The sequence below is a fragment of the Panthera onca genome, chromosome B3 (assembly GCF_046562875.1).
Source record: "Panthera onca isolate mPanOnc1 chromosome B3, mPanOnc1 haplotype 2, whole genome shotgun sequence".
In the NCBI taxonomy this organism is placed as follows: Eukaryota; Metazoa; Chordata; class Mammalia; order Carnivora; family Felidae; genus Panthera; species Panthera onca.
In genome coordinates this window covers 55,180,642-55,199,551 of record NC_138344.1, presented here as the reverse complement: position 1 = coordinate 55,199,551, position 18,910 = coordinate 55,180,642, and the positions used below count along the sequence as shown (strand labels likewise).

Genomic DNA, 18,910 nt, shown 5'->3' with positions numbered 1-18,910 from the left:
GAAGAGTAAAAGAAAGAAGGGAGAGAGAGAGCTCTGGGAATCTGCAAAGGGTCCCTGTCATATATTCAGATGAGTAGTGATCAGTGCATTCAGGTAAAGAAACTACTCGAAGCTAGGGGAAGTATCACTCAAAAGAATTAGAGGGAACAATCATCAGGGCTCACGGAAGGCCTGTAATTGTGCCTGTTCCTACCAGTCAGATTGAAAAATCTCATAATTTAGAAGGGTCTTCCTTCAATAATGGGGCAAAATAAGCCTTACAGCAACTGCTGCTTCAAAGCATAACATCAAACATTTGAAAAGACCCATCTGTTTCCAAATAACTGGGTTGCAGAACAAAGCCCAAGAATATTTCTAGGGATACAAAAATATCTAGCGCCTAGTAAGTCAAAATTTATAGTGTCTGGCATTCAATCAAAAATTACCAAGCATTCAGGGGCGCCTGGGTGGCGCAGTCGGTTAAGCGTCCGACTTCAGCCAGGTCACGATCTCGCGGTCCGTGAGTTCGAGCCCCGCGTCAGGCTCCGGGCTGATGGCTCGGAGCCTGGAGCCTGTTTCCGATTCTGTGTCTCCCTCTTTCTCTGCCCCTCCCCCGTTCATGCTCTGTCTCTCTCTGTCCCCAAAAAATAAATAAAAAACGTTGAAAAAAAAAAAAAAATTACCAAGCATTCAATGAAGCAGGAAAATATGACCCATAATGAAGAAGAAAGTCAATTTACTGAAATGACCCAGAACCGACACAGATGATGGAATTGGTAGACAAGGACATTGAAGCAGTTATTCTAATTCTATTTCATATGCTCAAAAAGCAAGAGGAATGACTGGACATAGAGAAGATGTGAAAAATGACCCAAATCAAATTTTTGGAGATGAAAACTACAATGTCTGAGCTTAAAAAATACTGAATGAGATTAGATATTACAGAAGAAAACTGTAACAAATTTGAAGACATAGCAATAGAATACATCAATACAATCAATTGTAGAGTTTGTCGCATTCTTGTCAGAAATAAATTTTGCTTGCCTTTAGTAAAAATATTTTAAAGGCCTAGACTCTAGTCACAACAGAAGAAGGGTTAAGGAGACAGAAATAATGCACAGACACAAAATAAGTGTATGTGTGGAGTTGACCAATGGTTAACTCAGTCCACATAACATATCTGACAAGAACATTATGTCACAGTCACAAGAAAGTTGCTCTTTGGACTGCTGGCTTTGAAATATTACTAATATGCTCCTAAATATCCTTACTTTCCCCATAGGATCCATTTATCAACTACCCAAACTAGTGCTAAGTCATTTAACAGGGCTTGTGAATACCCAGACAAAATGGAAAATTCTGTTTTCTTTTCTCACCTACACAAGTCTTCATGTCTTCAGATGCCATGAATCCATCATAACACAAGCACCTGTACTCCCCGGGTATGTTTGTACACTGACCACCATCACAGATATTGGGGTTATCTTCACACTCATCAATGTCTGCAGAGAATAAAGCCAACAATAGTGTGTTGTTAATATTAGTTCTGTTATTAAAGGGTGAGAAAGTCCAATAAACTCAGCCTATTTGCATAAGAGAATTAGTTCTCAAATCCAAATGTCCCATCAATTTATCCTGGGTGAAAAAGCAGAAAACTATTTTCAAGATTTACAATACACTATTCAGGATCAAGATCCGCACCCTCTTAGAAATCCGTCATTTAATTAGTAATTTTATTCCTGATATGAATTTATCACTCAACAATGATTATGAATTTTATTTTTCTCATTGTCAAATGTAAATGCCTAAGATCTATCATCTGGTTTACTGCTATTTTAAAGGTGAAGTTTGCTTAAAATAAGCTTATCTACTTTGATGCATTTTTAGTAAAAATATTTATTTTCAACATTTAACTATTATGGTCAAATTTATATTTTAGCTTTTCAAGGAGATTTTTCTAGATAAGATAAAATAATTTTGATTCCTAAACCCAAGGCCTCTTCTTAACGGAAACCAAAGTGAAAACCTGTCTTACCTACCTCCCTTCTCATCTCTAGCTGACGACATGGCTCTTCCAGCCCGGGATGATACAACAGGAAGTGAAAATTAGAGCAACAGTTCTCAAGTGTTAGCACTTGGAGAACTTGTGAAAACAGATTATTGGGATCTATCCCCAGAAGTTTCTGGTTCTGTAAATCTGGGTAAGGCCCAAGATTTTGCATTTCTAACACATTCTCGAGTGATGCTGATGCTGCTGGTCCAGAGAATCTGGGCCCTGAGTAGCACTGAATAAACCAAAAGATCAGATTCTTCAAAATTCTGATCAGTAAGGAAACCAAATTTTATACTCCATATGCCAGGAACTGTGCTAAGCACTCTGTACACTCCCCCACACAAGCAATCTGAACCCTATCTTTTAGATGAGGAATCTGATGCAAAGGATCTTTATTAAGGACATGCAGCTAAAATATGTGACAAAAAATTTTTTCAACTCAGGACTGTCTGACTCCAAAATATGGGCCCTGAACCACTCTAGGTATGGACCTGTTATTGAAAGATTTCATAGGAAGCTAAGCCCTACTCACCAGTGCATGACCTCTGGTCGGGCATTAGTGCAAATCCTGGCTGACAGCTACATTCATAGCTGCCTTCCGAGTTTGTGCAGAAAGTCTCACAATTACCATTCATTATGCTGCATTCGTCGATGTCTAAGAAAAATAAAAACAACATCACCTTGCTCTGTGTTTGAGATCATGGCATGGGATTAAAGTTTCCAAAGAAAAACAAAACAAGACAAAAACATCCTAGGGCAACTGGAAGTCATTGGGTCATTCAATTCCTTCAACACATATAAAGGACAAACCTACCATGTGCTAGAGATAAGAATCTAATAGTGAATGAGACACATCCTATCCCTACCTTCATCATGCTTATGTTGCAGCTGGGAGTTAAACGAACAATCAGTTACACAGCACATGTTGTGCCACATGCAATGTAGGATAAATGCTAGGGACAAAAGAACAATCCCAGATATGATAATGGGCACGTGGATGAAATTCTCTGGGTCACATATTCAATTATAAATTTGACATTCAGTTAGATCGGCTGAGATTCCAATCCTTTTCAAGAACCTGAGTTGGAATTCTCAGTTGTCCTGGGCCATGTTTCAGAAAAATTTGGGCTGATTTATGGCTTTGGGTGGAAACCATGTGAGACTTGGCAGTTCCACATGATGTACACCCCAAACCAGGCAAAAACTGGCAGCTTTTAAAAAGTTTCACTTTGACTTTGGGCACAATAAACCCAGAGGGCTTTCTATGCCACTCTTCCCACTAAACCCACAGAGGACCGTCCACAAAGCAAAATGCTTGTCCCACAAAACCCCGTCTTTAAGAAGTGCCAGACCTGGCCTCCATCTCAACGTAAGATATGAACAGAACACAGTCTTCTTTCCAATAATTATTCTTTGAAATGTCTTAACTGATCTAAACCACCTAAGGGCAGACACCGTACCCTATGTTTTTTGTCTTTGTCACAGAACCCAGGCTTTGTTTATGGCAGGTGGTTAGTAATCACTTGCTGATTTGCCTGGGTACGCACGTGCATAAACAAAGCATGTGCTACCGTTCAAAGCAGCACGGCTCAAATTATACTTGTTAGAGCTAAAACATACAACATCCTTCATTTAAATGGTTCTTTAAACAGACAAGGGAGGTGAGATCCAAAGATCGTGAGCCACCATGAAAAGAATTTTTACTTGCAGGAAAATAAGGAAGATAAAGTAAAAGTAACTAGTGATGAAAACAAAACTCAGAGAACATTGTTTGGGTGTTTTAGGAAGAGACTAAATAAGACATAAAATGAAAGAGAGAACTTACCGACACAGAACAGCCTGTCAGGAGTTGGATTATAGCCAGGGTTGCAGGCACACTGATACTTCCCTATGAGGTTCACACAACGGCCATTGGGGCAGAGGTTCGCACTCAGTTCACACTCGTTGATGTCTGTTTAGAAAATAAAAATAGTTAACATCCAGACAGAAGCTTCTAACTGTGGCAGAAGCGTGGGTTGAACAGCTGAGGACAAATAAGTGGTCTGAAAGTCTTCTTCCTTACCTATACATGCTGAGATGTTGGGGGACAGCTGATGACCAGGAGGACATTCGCAGCGGAAGCTTCCCTCTGTGTTTAGGCAAACACCTCCTCGGCACAGGAGAGGATCTCTCTGACACTCATCGATATCTGCAAAATGGTGATGGCCCATGTTGACGATGGTGGTGGTGTCCTAGTCCAGGACCCCAGGCCAGTGCCCTCCTCAGTGCACCCAGTTGGTTAGAGTCCTGGCTGCCCATGGCTCACAGACTCCCTTCTTGGAGAACCACTGTCCCTCTCACCCAGAAATGTCTGAGAGGCGAGAATTATACCCCACCCCCGTGTTGGGGGCTTCCCAGTGGCTGGCACGGGACTGTACAATGTGGCCTCCTTGTCTAACAGCGGGACAACTCTTTGGTGCCATTCATATTCCAGAGGCCCCTGTAGGATCAGGTTAGGGCTAAGAGACCTCTTTCCCTGCCCTAATTTGCTTCCCTTACTTCCTTATAGCTTCTTTCTGAGAGTACTACCTCACAAAAATCCCCATCTCAGGCCTCTCTCTAGGGAACCCGATCTAATACAGCCAGCGTAATCAATCTCTTTTTCTAGATGTTGGACAGAAGCCCCATAATGTGACCTCCAACATAGCTAATGTTTGAATTGTTCTCTCTTCCATGGGGTGTCTCTTCCAGGTGTTAAACTCACTTCTTAGACCCATAACTGGTATCCTAGGCCACCTGCCAACTCACAGCATGAATTCCCTCATGCTTTCTGCATGTCAGTCTCCCTCTGCCCCAGACTGATTCTGGACTCACTGGTCAGGAAACCAGTCCACTGGGGGAGCTGGGGAATCCTGGGAGGGAGGCTCTGAGTTATCAAAGCTTCAGGGAATCCCTCTCTTCCTGTGCGGATCAGATGGTCACACACTTACCCATGCAGTTCTTCATCATCATGAATCCACTTTCATAGCCCTCGTCACACTTGCATTCAAAGTCCCCTGGGGTGTTCACACATTGGCCTCGGCCACAGAGGTCAGGGGATATTCGGCATTCGTCGATGTCTGAATGAAGGCAGTAAGTGACAGCACATGAGTATCAGGACAGCTTTCATTCTTGTGGCAATATGTTAAAGGTGAAGAGTTCTAAAGGGTATCCCAGGAAGGGGAGCCCATCACTGACCTGTGCAGTTCCTTTCTTCAGAGTCAAGAGCAAAGCCACTGTCACACCTGCACTTAAAGCTACCAATGGTGTTTCTGCACTTGCCGTGGGTGCAGAGGCTGGGAATCATCTTGCACTCGTTGATATCTTCAAGAAAAATAAAATGTGCAGAAAGTTCCTGAGCATCCTATAAGGAGTTTTCCATGCCCCTATTTTATTTTTTAATGTTTATTTATTTCTGAGAAAGAGAGAGAGACAGAGAGAGAGAGAGAGGGAAAGCACAAGCAGGGGAGAGGCAGAGAGAGAGGGAAACAGGATCTGAAGCAGGCTCCAGGCTCTGAGCTGTCCGCACAGAGCCCCACCTGGGGCTCAAACCCATGAACTTCAAGATGGTGACCTGAGCCAAAGTCGGATGATTAACCGACTGAGCCACCCAGGCGCCCCTCAATGCCCTTATTTAAAACCCAGGAGGGTCCTGATTTAAAGTCTTGGCAACATGCATTGTATTGTATTGTATTGTATTGTATTGTATTGTATTGTATGGTATTGTAATGTATTGTATTTTTAATGTTTATTTATTTTTGGGAGAGAGCAAGAGAGAGAGAGTGCCAGTGAGCACGAGCAGGGGAGGGGCAGAGAGTGGGGGGGGGGTATTGGGGGTGTGGAAGGAACAGAGGATCTAAAGCAGGCTCTGCACTGACAGCACAGAGCCCAACGTGGGGCTTGAACTCATGAACCGTGAGATCATGACCTGAGCCAAAGTCGGACGCTCAACAGGCTGAACCACACAGGTGCCCCTTGGCAATATGCAATTTAAAGAATGTGTGATGATCCATGAGAACTATGATTTTGTAAATGCTTCTAGTCTTTTAAACTTCTACATTTTAGAAAGCAATATTAGGGAAGTAGAGGGGGTGTTTATTTGGACTTTTAGAGCCCAGCACACTGCCTGATACATACCAAACACTTAAGTATTTGCTGAATGAATGACTAAATATTCTAAACCACTAGCATCCATACTTAAAAGCACATAGAAGATGACTGGCATATATTGCTTCACAGCAACCAACTGAGAGTATAGTGGAATGAGATATTCATCTATTCTTTTTGATGCTTCTTTGGATACACCTAAAATATAAGAATGGCAAAAAAGATGCCATTTATAATTTAAACTATTTGTAAATACTGTATACTATTTAAAATATTTTCTGAATTATGTATAAAATTTAAAAATTTTTCTCAATTAATATTAAGGTGTTACTAATATAATTAAAAGAGTTTCTTGTACACTAGGAGACTGCATAGGTACCCTGTGATCTCCTTTCAGGAGTTTTTTTTTTTTTTTAATGCTTATTTATTTTTGAGAGAGAGACAGAGACAGAGAGAGAGACAGAGTGCAAGTGGGGGAGGGGCAGAGAAAGCGGGAGACGCAGAATCGGAAGCAGGCTCCAGGCTCTGAGCTGTCAGCACAGAGCCTGATGCAGGGCTCAAGCTCACAAATGGTGAGATCATAACCTGAGACGAAGTCAGATGCCTAACAAACTGAGCCACCCAGGTGCCCCTCCTTTCAGGAGTCTTTCTGAAGCAAGACCTAAAGTTCAAAGTATACAAGTTCATTTCTACAAAATGTCATGAAAGACAAATTAAATCTCCAGAATAAGTCCTTCTGTGGCAATGGATTGCCACAGTCTTTGGAAGCAAATCATTCAAATTCCTTTGAATTTACTTAGGAGACATTTAAGAGGCCATCTAGAAACTGTCTCTATAGACAGAATTTTAATCCCCATGGTTTCTTGGACTGAACACTCGGTACAAAAAAAGTTTACACTTTTTATATAAGAATAATTAAGCAATATTCATATACTCATTTCCCAGTTTTATAAGTTGATTTAGTCATGAAGTGTAATTAACTAGGCCCAGACACACTGGGCAACCAAGATAAAAATCTATACCAGGAATATAAGCTGAGACTCTCTGAAAAACTGGAATTCTGAGAAACCAGTCATGATTTTTTCCATGTGCTAAAGTAAACAAGTTATGCATCATTGTGCATAAAAAGTTAAATCAATTTCGGAATTAGATTAAATCTGTAATTTCTCATTTTTTTTACATGAATTTTAGGTTATAGTATAATAAACCGAAATAGTGTTTGAGATATCATAAGGCACTGGAATGTGTTTGGCACAGGAATGACCTTCACTGTATTTTGGACCAAGAGGACCTGCCATTGGCTTCTCATGCCACTCACCCCCAATATCTATACTCAGGTGAACTGAAGTGACCCAGATGAAATCAGGAGATAAAAGGGAAAATCATTTAGCATTAGCAGATGGAATTAAAATTCCCCAAGAAGATTGCCTTTTTGTTTCTATTTGGTTTAGGATAGTACTATAATCTACGTTAACACTTAATAAATAGCTAATGGGAGAGGCAAGTGACCTCGGGCAGTCCTGGAGGTGGGGAAGGAGAAGCCGTCGCAGAGTGAACATCTGCTGTCTGTTAACCCAGCAGGTGAACGATGTACGCTCAGATCATCGAGGGATGGCCACATGGGTGTTGTTCACTGTAGTTCTCCTGGTAGCAGAACCTCCAGTCCGTCTAAAAAGAGGAGCAATCAAGCACTGAAACCATTGTACCTTTGAAGAAAGGTTTTCCATTTGTAATTTCTTTGGTGGCGAATCCAGGCCCCCTGGGACAGAGCTCCTCGTACTCAGGCGTGTTCCTCACAGGACACTCCTCGCATTCCTCGGTACCCCAGGCCGCCCCGACCGAGCAGCAGCAGGCGTCCATGCGGTGGCGTCCGGCAATGGGCAGAGTGCACTCCTCGTCCTCATACCTCAGGAAGCAGGTTTCCACGCGGATATCTGCCAGATGGAACACAGGGAGGCTGACGAGAGCTACTCTGTTTTCACTGGCCCCAGCTGCCAACCAGTTGTGTCAGGCGAAGTACAATAAACACCATAATCTGTGATGTACTTATTGGCCGGAATGATTTTTTTTTTTTTTTTCCAAAAGGAGCTCAGGCTTTCTGATGGGTATTCCCACCTAATAAAGACTCCCTTTTCTTTGGTAGCTCATATTTATTTGGACCTCCTATTTCTGGAAACATTCCTTTCAAGTTTAGGCACCTTCTGATAATTCTACATGAGGAACAGTATTCTGGGAAATCCCACAATGCTCTTTTGGGAGATGTCTGCTCCCTGTACAGACATGCTTACTACCAATGCATGCGCTCCATAATGCCTTGACGTCTGCTCTCTGGCTACAAGGAAGCTGCACTCTTTATCACTGGAGAACACTTAAGCCAGCTCCAGCATACCTCATTTTTGGAGAGGTGCAATGTTAAATTCCAAAATGAAGACTGCCTTACTTGGGATTAAAGAGGAAAAATACAAAGAAAAGCCATCCATTCCTCTTCTCAAGTATTTCTTTCACCTTTACATGGTCTTATGTGTACATTCTTTGGGGCACATGTGGGCACCTCTAGCCCCAACCCCAAATTCATGGAATCGTAAGGGAGAGTAGGAGAAGTGACATGGTGGATGTCAGAAGACCCGGAGCTTAGTCTTGCAACTAAGAAGCTGCTTGTCTTAGACAAATTATGAACCCTGTCCCTGACTTTCCATATCTGTAAAATGATGTTGCACCCATCCTTGGGGGGGGCGGTACTGTGAGGCTCAGATGAGATTGTGTGTCTGGAAACTGTAAAGTGTAATTAAAACCTAAGGCATTATCTTCCCTCTCTTTCTCCTTCACAGTGTGGTCTTTAACCATTCACCTAAGTGCTTGAACTTCCTTTAATGTCAGAAAGCTTCTGAAGTCTTTGGGGCAACTCTACATTCAGGTTGCCTCTAATCAGATGGATAGCTCCTATCTTTTAAAATGATTTCTACATTAAACACTGAAGCATCTTTTGACTGAAGAACCTAGAAGAAGGTTTTCATTAAATGCTCATTCCTCCTAAACAAAAGCTGACTCCAGAGGAGAGTAATTGACATCCATGGTTGCAACAAGACTCAAGCCTTGGGATTCCATCTTTTCCCTCCCATATTGCTTATGCTATAAACCATACAGTTCTATATTTAAAGGTTAGTTAGTTCTAACTCATAAACAATCTGAATCCCTTACCCTCATATCACTCTTTTAACCACCTATAGTGGTTAAGGATGATCTCAGAGGAATATGGTTTCAGATACACAATGTATCTGAGCATCATTTTCAGAGTCATGGACTCAGAAACGAGTGACCCAAGAGACATATTCCTGGCAGTCAGAAGCCACAGAAGTAGCATCAGAATAACTCTGGCAGATGCCACACACGATTGTGGGATCTCAAACGTGCTGTCATTAAAAGTCCATAGGGCAGCTTTCTAAGAACTCAGGGTCCCATCTTCCATATCATTGCCACTTGGACTTGAGCAGTTGGCATGGAGAATCCCACCATGATTAGAAGTGACAGTACCCCTGGGCTCCTTCACTATTCAGGACTGTGGCACTCTTCACTCATACCCATAAGAGTTTCCTGCAAGGACCTGTCCATCTTGCCAATGGCAGCACATGCCTAGCGGCCATGGGCTACAGTTTTCAATCAAGCAAAAATGTTCTTGCCTCTGTTCACCTTGTATCCTATAGTCCATGGCATATGGGGGCAGATTTAAGAGCTTTGGAATGATAACCACGATGGTAATATTTAAGGAATAGTTACATCAATATAGAACTAAAGTTTCTCTTCACTAACATGTTCTCTACTCTTTGTATAAAGGATAAACAAAGAGCTTGAGTGAGGAAGCCTATTTGTCAAGGAAACCACCATAAATCCTAGTGGAAATGTTGAATTGGCGTGTGTGTATCTGTACTTGAAACCAAATATTCAACTTTGTCTTGTTAACTGACTCTTTAATAATCTTTAGGAGATGGTCATAAGAAAAGTAATGAGCTCAGGATTTACCTAGGCAGATCCTCCCTGTGGCATCCAAAGTCATCCCACTGGGACACTGACATTTAAACGATCCCTTAGAGTTAACACATAAGCCATTTTTGCATACTCCTGGGAATACTTCACATTCATTTATATCTATGAAGAAAAAAAAAAGCATGAAGTTAAAATATCTATACAACATCATTCTGTTTTATTTCATACAAGGGGTCATAATTATTCTCACAACAGAAAAGGCCATTTTGAACCAAACAAATTCACAAAATTAGTTTGCCTCCAAATAGTTGATGTAGAATTTCTGGGATCTTTGAATAGCAACCATGCTGAGTCCACCTATTACCAAAGTTATAAGAGTTTCTCCATTGGTCCTAGCGAGTAATTTTTTTTAAGATTTATTTATTTTGAGAGAGACAGAGACAGTGTGAATAGAGGAGGGTCAGAGAGAGGGAGGGAGAGAGAATCCCAAGCAGGCTCCACACTGTCAGCGCAGAGCCTGATGTGGGGCTCGAACTCAGGAACTCACGAACTGTGAGATCATGGCCTGAGTCAAAACCAAGAGTCGGATGCTCAACCAACTGAGCCACTGGGCAACCCAGTAATTTTTGAGTTACAGAGGCTGGGAGTTGGTGTGAGTTCTTGGTGACAGCTCTGGGTACTATAGACATCTCAGGTAAGACTCCCAGGAGTCACATAATTAGCTTTATGAGATCAGATGTCTGGAAATAAGTAGAGACAGAAACCTGGTCTTTCAAATGAACAAAGAAGAGATTGCGTGAAGGTGAGCATTAAGAAAAATCCCACTGGGAAATATGTGGGGTCAGTCAAAAGTGTCTTTTTAAGTGTCATCTGTTGAGATGTCCCCAGAAGGCATATAGTTCTAACTCAGCAATGGTCTCAGACTGTTCTGTCCCAGCTTGAGTTAGGGAGAGTCAAAAGATGCTCATGTTCATTCATTCATCATTCACCCAGTCTCTCTCAAATGTACCAGTCCCTCCCAGTGCTTAATGGAACTCAGTATGTTCTCTGCACTTAACTTGGAAAAATATTCACCATCAAGTTAATTCAAAGAAATATACTTGCCAATGCCAAAAAAGGGGAACATTAGTTAACACACACACACACACACACACACACACACACACACACACTGTGTCTATTTAGAAGAATTAACTTTCCAAGTGAGTGATGGTAAAAAATCTATTTGAAATCTTTCCTTGTGAGACATGTAAGTGGGGAGGGGAAATTTACCTTTTTGGGTTTTTTGTTCTGGCCACTTGTACATCAAAATGTGCTGCTGAGGTCAGATAAGTTATTAACCGTGAGTCTGGACCAGAGAAAGGCCAAAGGATTCAGTCATCATTTGGAAAGCAAGACCTTGGGTGGGGGTTGTAGTGTTCCTCTTTATGTGAGCAAGGAAAAAACTTCATTTCATTCCACATATGGGACTAATTGCTGTTTTTAAAATTTTTCAGCTGCTGTGTCATGTCAGGTTGTGTTAGTCACCCTGACCTGCATCTATCTGGGACTCCGTGAGAAAGAATCACAGCAGACTGGAGAGGATCCACATAAACTTTCAAAAACGAGGCAACAGAGTATGTCCTTCTATATCATTCATGACCATTAAACAAACAAACAAACAAACAAACAAACAAAACCCAGGACAAACCAAGAAAAAATGCAAATTTTATAGTCTCATTGAAAACTTCCACTTTTGTCTTCCTGATAGTGTTTTGAAAGTGCAGTCACTCTAAAAGTCACTCTTTTAGGTCAGCCTAAAACATTTTCAGTCACCCTGCCCTGTGGCCATAGTGATCCAACACTGGCGACAGCATATATATGCTTGTGAAATTAACATGTGTTATGTTCTGCAATTCTCATTAATTTTTCTCTCTGCTGCATATTTCTTACTGTAAAGTTTCATGACAACTTTATCCAGTCCAAGTTAACATAAGCATTCTTCTTGCACACAGAAATTTATGGTTTATAAATAATCATAAATACCTTCACACTGTGTTCCTTTAATTCTTGAATAGCCTTTACCACATATAGGATCTGTAAAAAACAAACAAATAAATAAAAACCAAAAAACAAATTTGAGATAACAATATCCAGACTTTGTATGACATAGCGTAAGAAACATGAAGGAGTACCTGGACGTGAATTAGATTTCGTTGCTATGAATAAGTCTAAGATAACAAGGTGTTTCTGAGACTGTATAGATGAAGAAGGAGAATGAGATGTCTCTTTGAATTAAGCTCAGTTCCTCTGATTCTGAAGACCCAAAGTTCCCCTAAAGATCATGCTAAGGTGATCACTAAGAAGGAAATTGGCTAGATTTCTCTCTTGCTAACAACTCTAAAATAGGAGTCACAGTATATGATTATTGTAACATGAATATGGAAGACCAAGTCTAAAATTTGAAGATCTCCTAGCCTGCAGCATTCACACATATAAATTCACACATTTATATACCCAGACACCAAATCAATAAAATCATCAGCAAGGCTCTCAAACCTCAGCTTTGCAACAGATTTAGAAGTTAGGTCATGAATAGTGGTTCCTTTATGTCGGTCTATTTTTGGAAAATAATCTATGCCTGCAAAAAGCCCTAAGTATGAGGTTCTAAGAGAGCCCATAGAAACTGCTGATCTAGGAAGGCAACATCAGGAAACCACATTACAGTGTGTGATAGACAATAATAACCAAATCACATGAAATTACTGTCCTTGACACTTCTCTTAGTTTCCTATTCAGCACTATGTTTCATTGAGGTCAGTGGAATTAAATCTAAAATTCCCAGGTGAACCTAAATGAAAAAAGTACTGGGTTTCCTCTTTCTAAGCGAAGAGACCAGTGGGATGGGCCCCATAGCCACAGTGCCTGTCTCTCTCTTACCGAGTTGGCATAGGGTACACGGGCTCCCCCAGGCAGCACCGAGGGAAGAACAGCACTGGGACTTTAAAGTGGCTCCATTGATGTTGATCTCACACCGCCCATCAATGACAGTCTGCCAGCAAGTGCCCTTGATAGTTTCTGTAAGGAGGTTGGAGAAGATTTTATTAGATACTTAATAAAATCTTTATCAAACATTCAAATATGTGCATTGGAATTACAGCAAGAAGGGCATCATGAAACAAGGGATAATGATAATCTAAACTTTGTTTATCCGTACTTAAACTCTTATGCAATAAGGTCTTTTGCATCAAAAGTAGACACTAAATACAGTACTGATACAGCAGAATAAATACCTATGCAGATGGTTTTTGTTGGATCCAAAGTACTTTCAGAAGAACATTCACAAATAAAAGAGCCCGGGCTGTTCTTGCAGACGCCATTAATGCAAGGACTTGATTCACATTCATCAATGTCTAAAACAAAAAGAGGTCTACATTACTGCTAAAAACTAGTCTTGGGCATGAAGGAATATTTAAACTGTGTCCTCAATTGCTACTACATATTCTTTATTAGATAGTAAAGCTGGTCTAGATAGATTTTTTTTCTAGACTAGATGGAAAATCAAGAATAATAATTGAGGGGCGCCTGGGTGGCTCAGTTGGTTAGGCAACCGACTTCGGCTCAGGTCATGATCTCATAGTTTGTGGGTTTGAGCCGCGCATCAGGCTCTGTGCTGACAGCTCAGAGCCTGGAGACTGCTTTGGATTCTGTGTCTCCCCCTCTCTCTACCCCTCCCCTGCTCACGCTCTGTGTCTCTCTGTCTCTCAATAATAAATAAACATTAAAGAAATTTAAAAAAAAGAATAGTAATTGAGCATATCTCTATAGCACAGAATCTGGCACATGGCTGAATGTTTTTATTCAGGAAATCTGGAGCAAATTTTAAGTGTGATCTCTGAATTACTAGCTATGTAATATTTTCTTCATGTCTTAAATGATGGCAAATAAAATGCCAAATGCAGGTAAGTACCATAGTAGCTTACAAAGTATACGCAACTGTCATTTGGGACCAAAGAATCTCAATTACAATGATATAATTGTCTAAAATAAAGGTGACTCTGGGACACCTGGGTGGCTTAGTTGGTTGAGCATCCAACTCTTGATTTTACCTCAGGTCATAATCCCAGGATTGTGGGATTGAGCCCCATGTTGGGCTCAGCATGGAACCTGCTTGGGATTCTCTCTCTCCTTCTGCCCCTCTACCCTTCTTGCTTGCTTGAATGAATGAATGAATAAATAAATAAATAAATAAATAAATAAACAAATAAATAAATAAATATGACTAACTGATTTTCATGGTTTTCCAGTGGCATACCAAAAGACAATAAAGTACCTAATATAAGAATAAAAACATAGTTTACCTTCACAGGTTTTTAGGTCAGGTTTGTAGATAAATCCCTTGGGGCAGGTACAGACAAAACTTCCAGGAGTGTTTCTACACTGTCCATTGTCACAAAGCAGACTGTTCAACACACATTCATTAATATCTGCAAAACCAATGAACATGAACTTTTAGAGGGAGCTCATTCTTTGCATGCAATTTCTCTGCTTTTTATAGGTTAAATTTTTAAGGTCATATGAAATGATTAATTTAAGCAAGGAGGGAAAACTCCTCTACCACAGGTTTTTGCCTAACTTACCTAATTTGAGGAAAATAGGGGTTTCATCTGATTATTTATAGTAGGGATCTACAAAGTCTAAAGTCACCAGATACTGTTCAATTTACTTTCTTTAACAGGAAGAAACTTGGATTTGCTGGAAATCATTAATCTTTATACAACTGTTTCATTGTGCCAGAATTAAAAGGACTAATCCTATTGATTTAAGGGACTAAATAAACATTTAGAAAGTATGGTCCAACTTTGATATGTGTTAGTTCTAGGATGGTTGTTTCTTCTTTAGAACAACTGAAATGGTCTCCGATTGTGTTTATAGAGTGTGAAGCAATCTATAGAGTTTATAATTCTCATGAGGAGTTTAGACTTGAGATTCAGAGAGCTCAGAAAAATTCCTTACTTTCGGGTGAATAATAGGTCTGTCTCATGTAAAATCTAACTTTTGATATGTGTTACTCAGGTAATTTAGGAAGTGTGGAACTTCAACAGTTTGTTATATATAGTTTATAGTTATATATAGTTTAGTTGGCCTAAACTACATCACACAGACATAGAATAGGCTATATGTTCACAAGGAATTTTTTTTTTTTACACATCAACAAATTCTGCTTATATAATCATTTGACAATCTAGTAGCCCTAACATAAAGGATACACCAATTCAGTACTAGAAATCATCATAGGTTCACAGTGGTAAATACAAGTAAATTAGCAATATATTTATAAAGTACTTAAATTATAGAAAAATTAAGTATAAAGTTATATTATTGTATGAGCAAACAACATGGTGAGAAGTCTATCAAAATGATATAGGGAATGCTAACACTTCCCCAAAGAGTTAGTATTGCAATTCTTAAACTTTGATGATGCCAGAAGAATCTGGAACCTTATATCGAGGATTTTATGATTAAGATAAAAACCAGCCAGTCCCTGGAGGGGACGGCTGTGGTGGGTTTTTGATTCTTAACTTTATATCTCTAAACATAATCTGAAATATGAACATACTTCTGACCTGATGATAATCAGTTCAACTTTGGAGTATATATTTAACTTGTTGACGAAGAATCCCTACGGCCTCCCAAACTCTCCCTTTTGCTTCCAATGGGGTGATTTTTTGGATGAAGCCAAAACATCTCTGTGTCTTTCTGGCCTGCTCAAATAAATAATGATTTCTGTCTTCTGATGAAGAGAGGCTTTTACAGAAAAATTAAATTGTAAATCTAGTTTGAAAACACCATGTGTACTCAAATGACAACTGTACCCCACAAAATAAGCCCTAAAATTAAGGGTGTGAGAGAGGAAGAATTCACTTCTCAAAAGTCATTGCAGACCACAAAGAGGGAAGGGCTAATTTGGGGACAGCAATAAAAGTTAGGGAAAGAAAAAGAAATCCGTAGTTGAAAGAAGAGGGTTTTGTGATAACTATACAGCTCCCCTGAAGACCTCCTATCCTCATTTTTTTATGTACTAGTTTAGCCTGAAACTAAGATGAAAGGTGATTTAAAGGGGGGCAGAGAAGAAGCTTTTATTTACTGTTACTTCTTTTTATGAGTGTGCAAGCCATGAGTGAAGAAGGACAGCAAGTGAAAAATACTCAAGTAAGATTTCTGCTTCTTCGAAAATAATTGCTACCTCCACTTTGCCCATTATGACATTACAGGCGGGCCTAACAACAAAGACATCTATTAGATGCGATATTCTGCTTCAACCTGCACACTGTACATTGCATGACAGAAACTACTCTTGCCATGTTGCATCCTTTAAGAAGTTAGAAAACAAAAGTAAACATTATTTATGCTGAATAGAAGTACAGGGAAGAAGAAGAGAAGGCTAGAGTGTGTGGGGAATAGGTGACCTGCAGAGAGCCAGAGGGGGCAAAATGGTTGAGGGCTTGTTTTGGGACATTTAGAGTTAGCCTTCCTCTCTGTTCTATCTCTAGAGTCCCTCTCTTTTCTTTGTACACAGAGCCCTAGTCTCACAGATAGAGCCATGATCTCACAGTATCAAAACAAACTGGGGTAAAGAGATTCCTGAAAGGAGACAGAAATACACAGTTAGGTTGAAGGAGCTTTGAAAAGAATGTGTACAATGGCAAGAGGTCAGGGGACAACTTACGGATATTTCAGAGGTGGTCATTTTTAATAGTTCAACATAGCATAGTAAGCTGTTAAAAAACTACTTAATTGACATGGCCATTTTTCTCAGCCCAGGGGAATACAGTTCTATATAATGTAATTTATTCCTCTTAAAGTTCAGGCACTGTTTCTCTAATCAAAGGCAACAAGTTTCTTGGTAGGGGTCCAAGTATTTCAGCAAGCTCCTCAACACCAAGAGGATGTGCAGTGGTAAAGTAAGGAACCATGGCAAGTAAAATTGCTTGTTACCCAGGGACAAATAGGAGGAGGAACTTTCTTTTCTTGGGTCAACTAATGGCTGTCTGGGAGATAGCTGAGTTCAGTACCTGGCAAGTAGTTAATACTTGATTGATCATGTGTTGAAAGAATGAAAAGAAAGTCATTTTTGTTTATTTCAATCTGCAGCATCGCGAAATTATTGCATGTTCCATTAACTGACCACCTTAGAGCAGTACTTTTCAAACTCTACCACTAAAATACCACCAGGGCAGAAGACAGTAAGTTCTAACACTGAAGACCCAAATGGCTTTTAGAGAGTAAAAATATAATTGAGGCCTCCCTTTTATCCTTATTAAAGCCTATTACTTTTCATCCTACTCCACGGAAGTATTTTTTTTTTTATGTAAAATGTGTTTTGCTTTCAGATAAAAAGGATGCACTATCTTACATTTTGGTTTCAGTACACTCTGGCATATTCCCATGAGAATAAATACTCTGGTGTTAGAAGCTCAACTTCAGGAAACCTGCAGTATTATGTCACTACACTACAGAATGGACAGTACATTTTAGAAAATACTAGTCTAGGCAACTGAAGAAAGTTGAAAAAATAATGGTGCCCATGTTGACCATTTTCTTCCCAACCAAAGGTGTTCTTTTTGTTTGTTTGTTTTGTTTTGTTTTCTTAGTTACTGGCTGGTACCTTCATTAAAATTTGTTAAAGCATCAAAAGTGGTATTTGCTAAACATAACAGAGAACAGTTATTACTGAAAATAAGCTGGATTTTCTTTGATTGAATCTATAAGTGGTTGGGAGAAGAGTTGTTTCTCTTGGTAAAAATAGGGATGCCTTTGTAGACACAAGAGAACGGCTCACAATCTGTATTTTCTACATCTAAGGAGCTTCTCTTTTTTGGAGTGAACATGACACATGACTACTTATAAATTATCAGGATTCAGCTATGTAAATTTCAGTTAATCGAGACATGTATGTGTCATGCTGACACCCAAAGTGAAGATCACCCATTTGCTCAGTCCTAAAGCTACTCAAAAGCAGTTCCCTGCAAGCAACAAAAAAAGGAATGCATGATGCATGAAATGTCTTAGAAAACAGGTGAATCTTCTTACCAACACAGTTTTTCCCAGTTGAATCCACTTCATATCCTGAATTGCATATGCATTTGTAGGTCCCACGGAGATTTTCACAAATTCCATTTGGGCAGATATCTGGATCTAATGCACATTCATTTATATCTGCACCACCAAAAAGAGTTCAATATCAATAACATTCTAAAGCAAAGGTCAAAGAACTGTCAAAAAAATAACATTACAATAAATGTAAAAACCTTAGGACCTGGTGAAAATCAAGTTTCACTTTGATGAGAAAGCTTGATCACTTCTTGCCACTACAAGATATTCTGAATCAAATCTTCCTTCCACCAGTCCTTGTGAGGAACTTGGCATTTGAGCTGGAACTACAAGATTACCAATCCTTAATCAGGCTAAGGGAGAGCCCCTGGACTTCTGCTGGTTCAAACATCAAGATGGAAAAGTGGATCCGCCACACAGCCCAAGTCCCTACAATTGGTCTCCCTGCTGCCAGCCCATCCCTCTTCAATGTACCTTCTACGATGCCACCAGACTTAGCTTAAAAATGAGATGACTGTGTCATTCTCGTGGTTCAAGCTTTTGTAGGTTCAAAAATACCTTCAAGATTAAATTAAAACATGAGCTCTGTTTATTTACTTCTTCCATGAACATACAATGCCCTTTTGCTCTGTGTCAGGAATGTCTGGAGCCAGGACTATTCATTGGTGCAAAGCCCAT

General features: G+C 39.9%; 1 protein-coding gene across 2 annotated transcripts in view; it reads right to left on the bottom strand.

The window, feature by feature from the left end:
- FBN1 (fibrillin 1) overlaps window positions 1-18,910 on the bottom strand; it is a 234,275-nt gene that overhangs the window by 70,398 nt on the left and 144,967 nt on the right. For both annotated transcript variants that reach the window (XM_060618612.3, XM_060618611.3), the window contains exons 19-31: window positions 18,212-18,337; window positions 14,479-14,604; window positions 13,411-13,530; window positions 13,058-13,195; window positions 12,164-12,214; window positions 10,175-10,300; window positions 7,864-8,091; window positions 5,249-5,374; window positions 5,002-5,130; window positions 4,095-4,220; window positions 3,858-3,983; window positions 2,565-2,687; window positions 1,356-1,481 (exon numbers count right to left, since the gene is read on the bottom strand). In XM_060618612.3, the coding sequence (XP_060474595.1) occupies window positions 1,356-1,481; window positions 2,565-2,687; window positions 3,858-3,983; window positions 4,095-4,220; window positions 5,002-5,130; window positions 5,249-5,374; window positions 7,864-8,091; window positions 10,175-10,300; window positions 12,164-12,214; window positions 13,058-13,195; window positions 13,411-13,530; window positions 14,479-14,604; window positions 18,212-18,337 (1,671 nt within the window). The remainder of the gene's footprint in view (window positions 1-1,355; window positions 1,482-2,564; window positions 2,688-3,857; window positions 3,984-4,094; window positions 4,221-5,001; window positions 5,131-5,248; window positions 5,375-7,863; window positions 8,092-10,174; window positions 10,301-12,163; window positions 12,215-13,057; window positions 13,196-13,410; window positions 13,531-14,478; window positions 14,605-18,211; window positions 18,338-18,910) is intronic.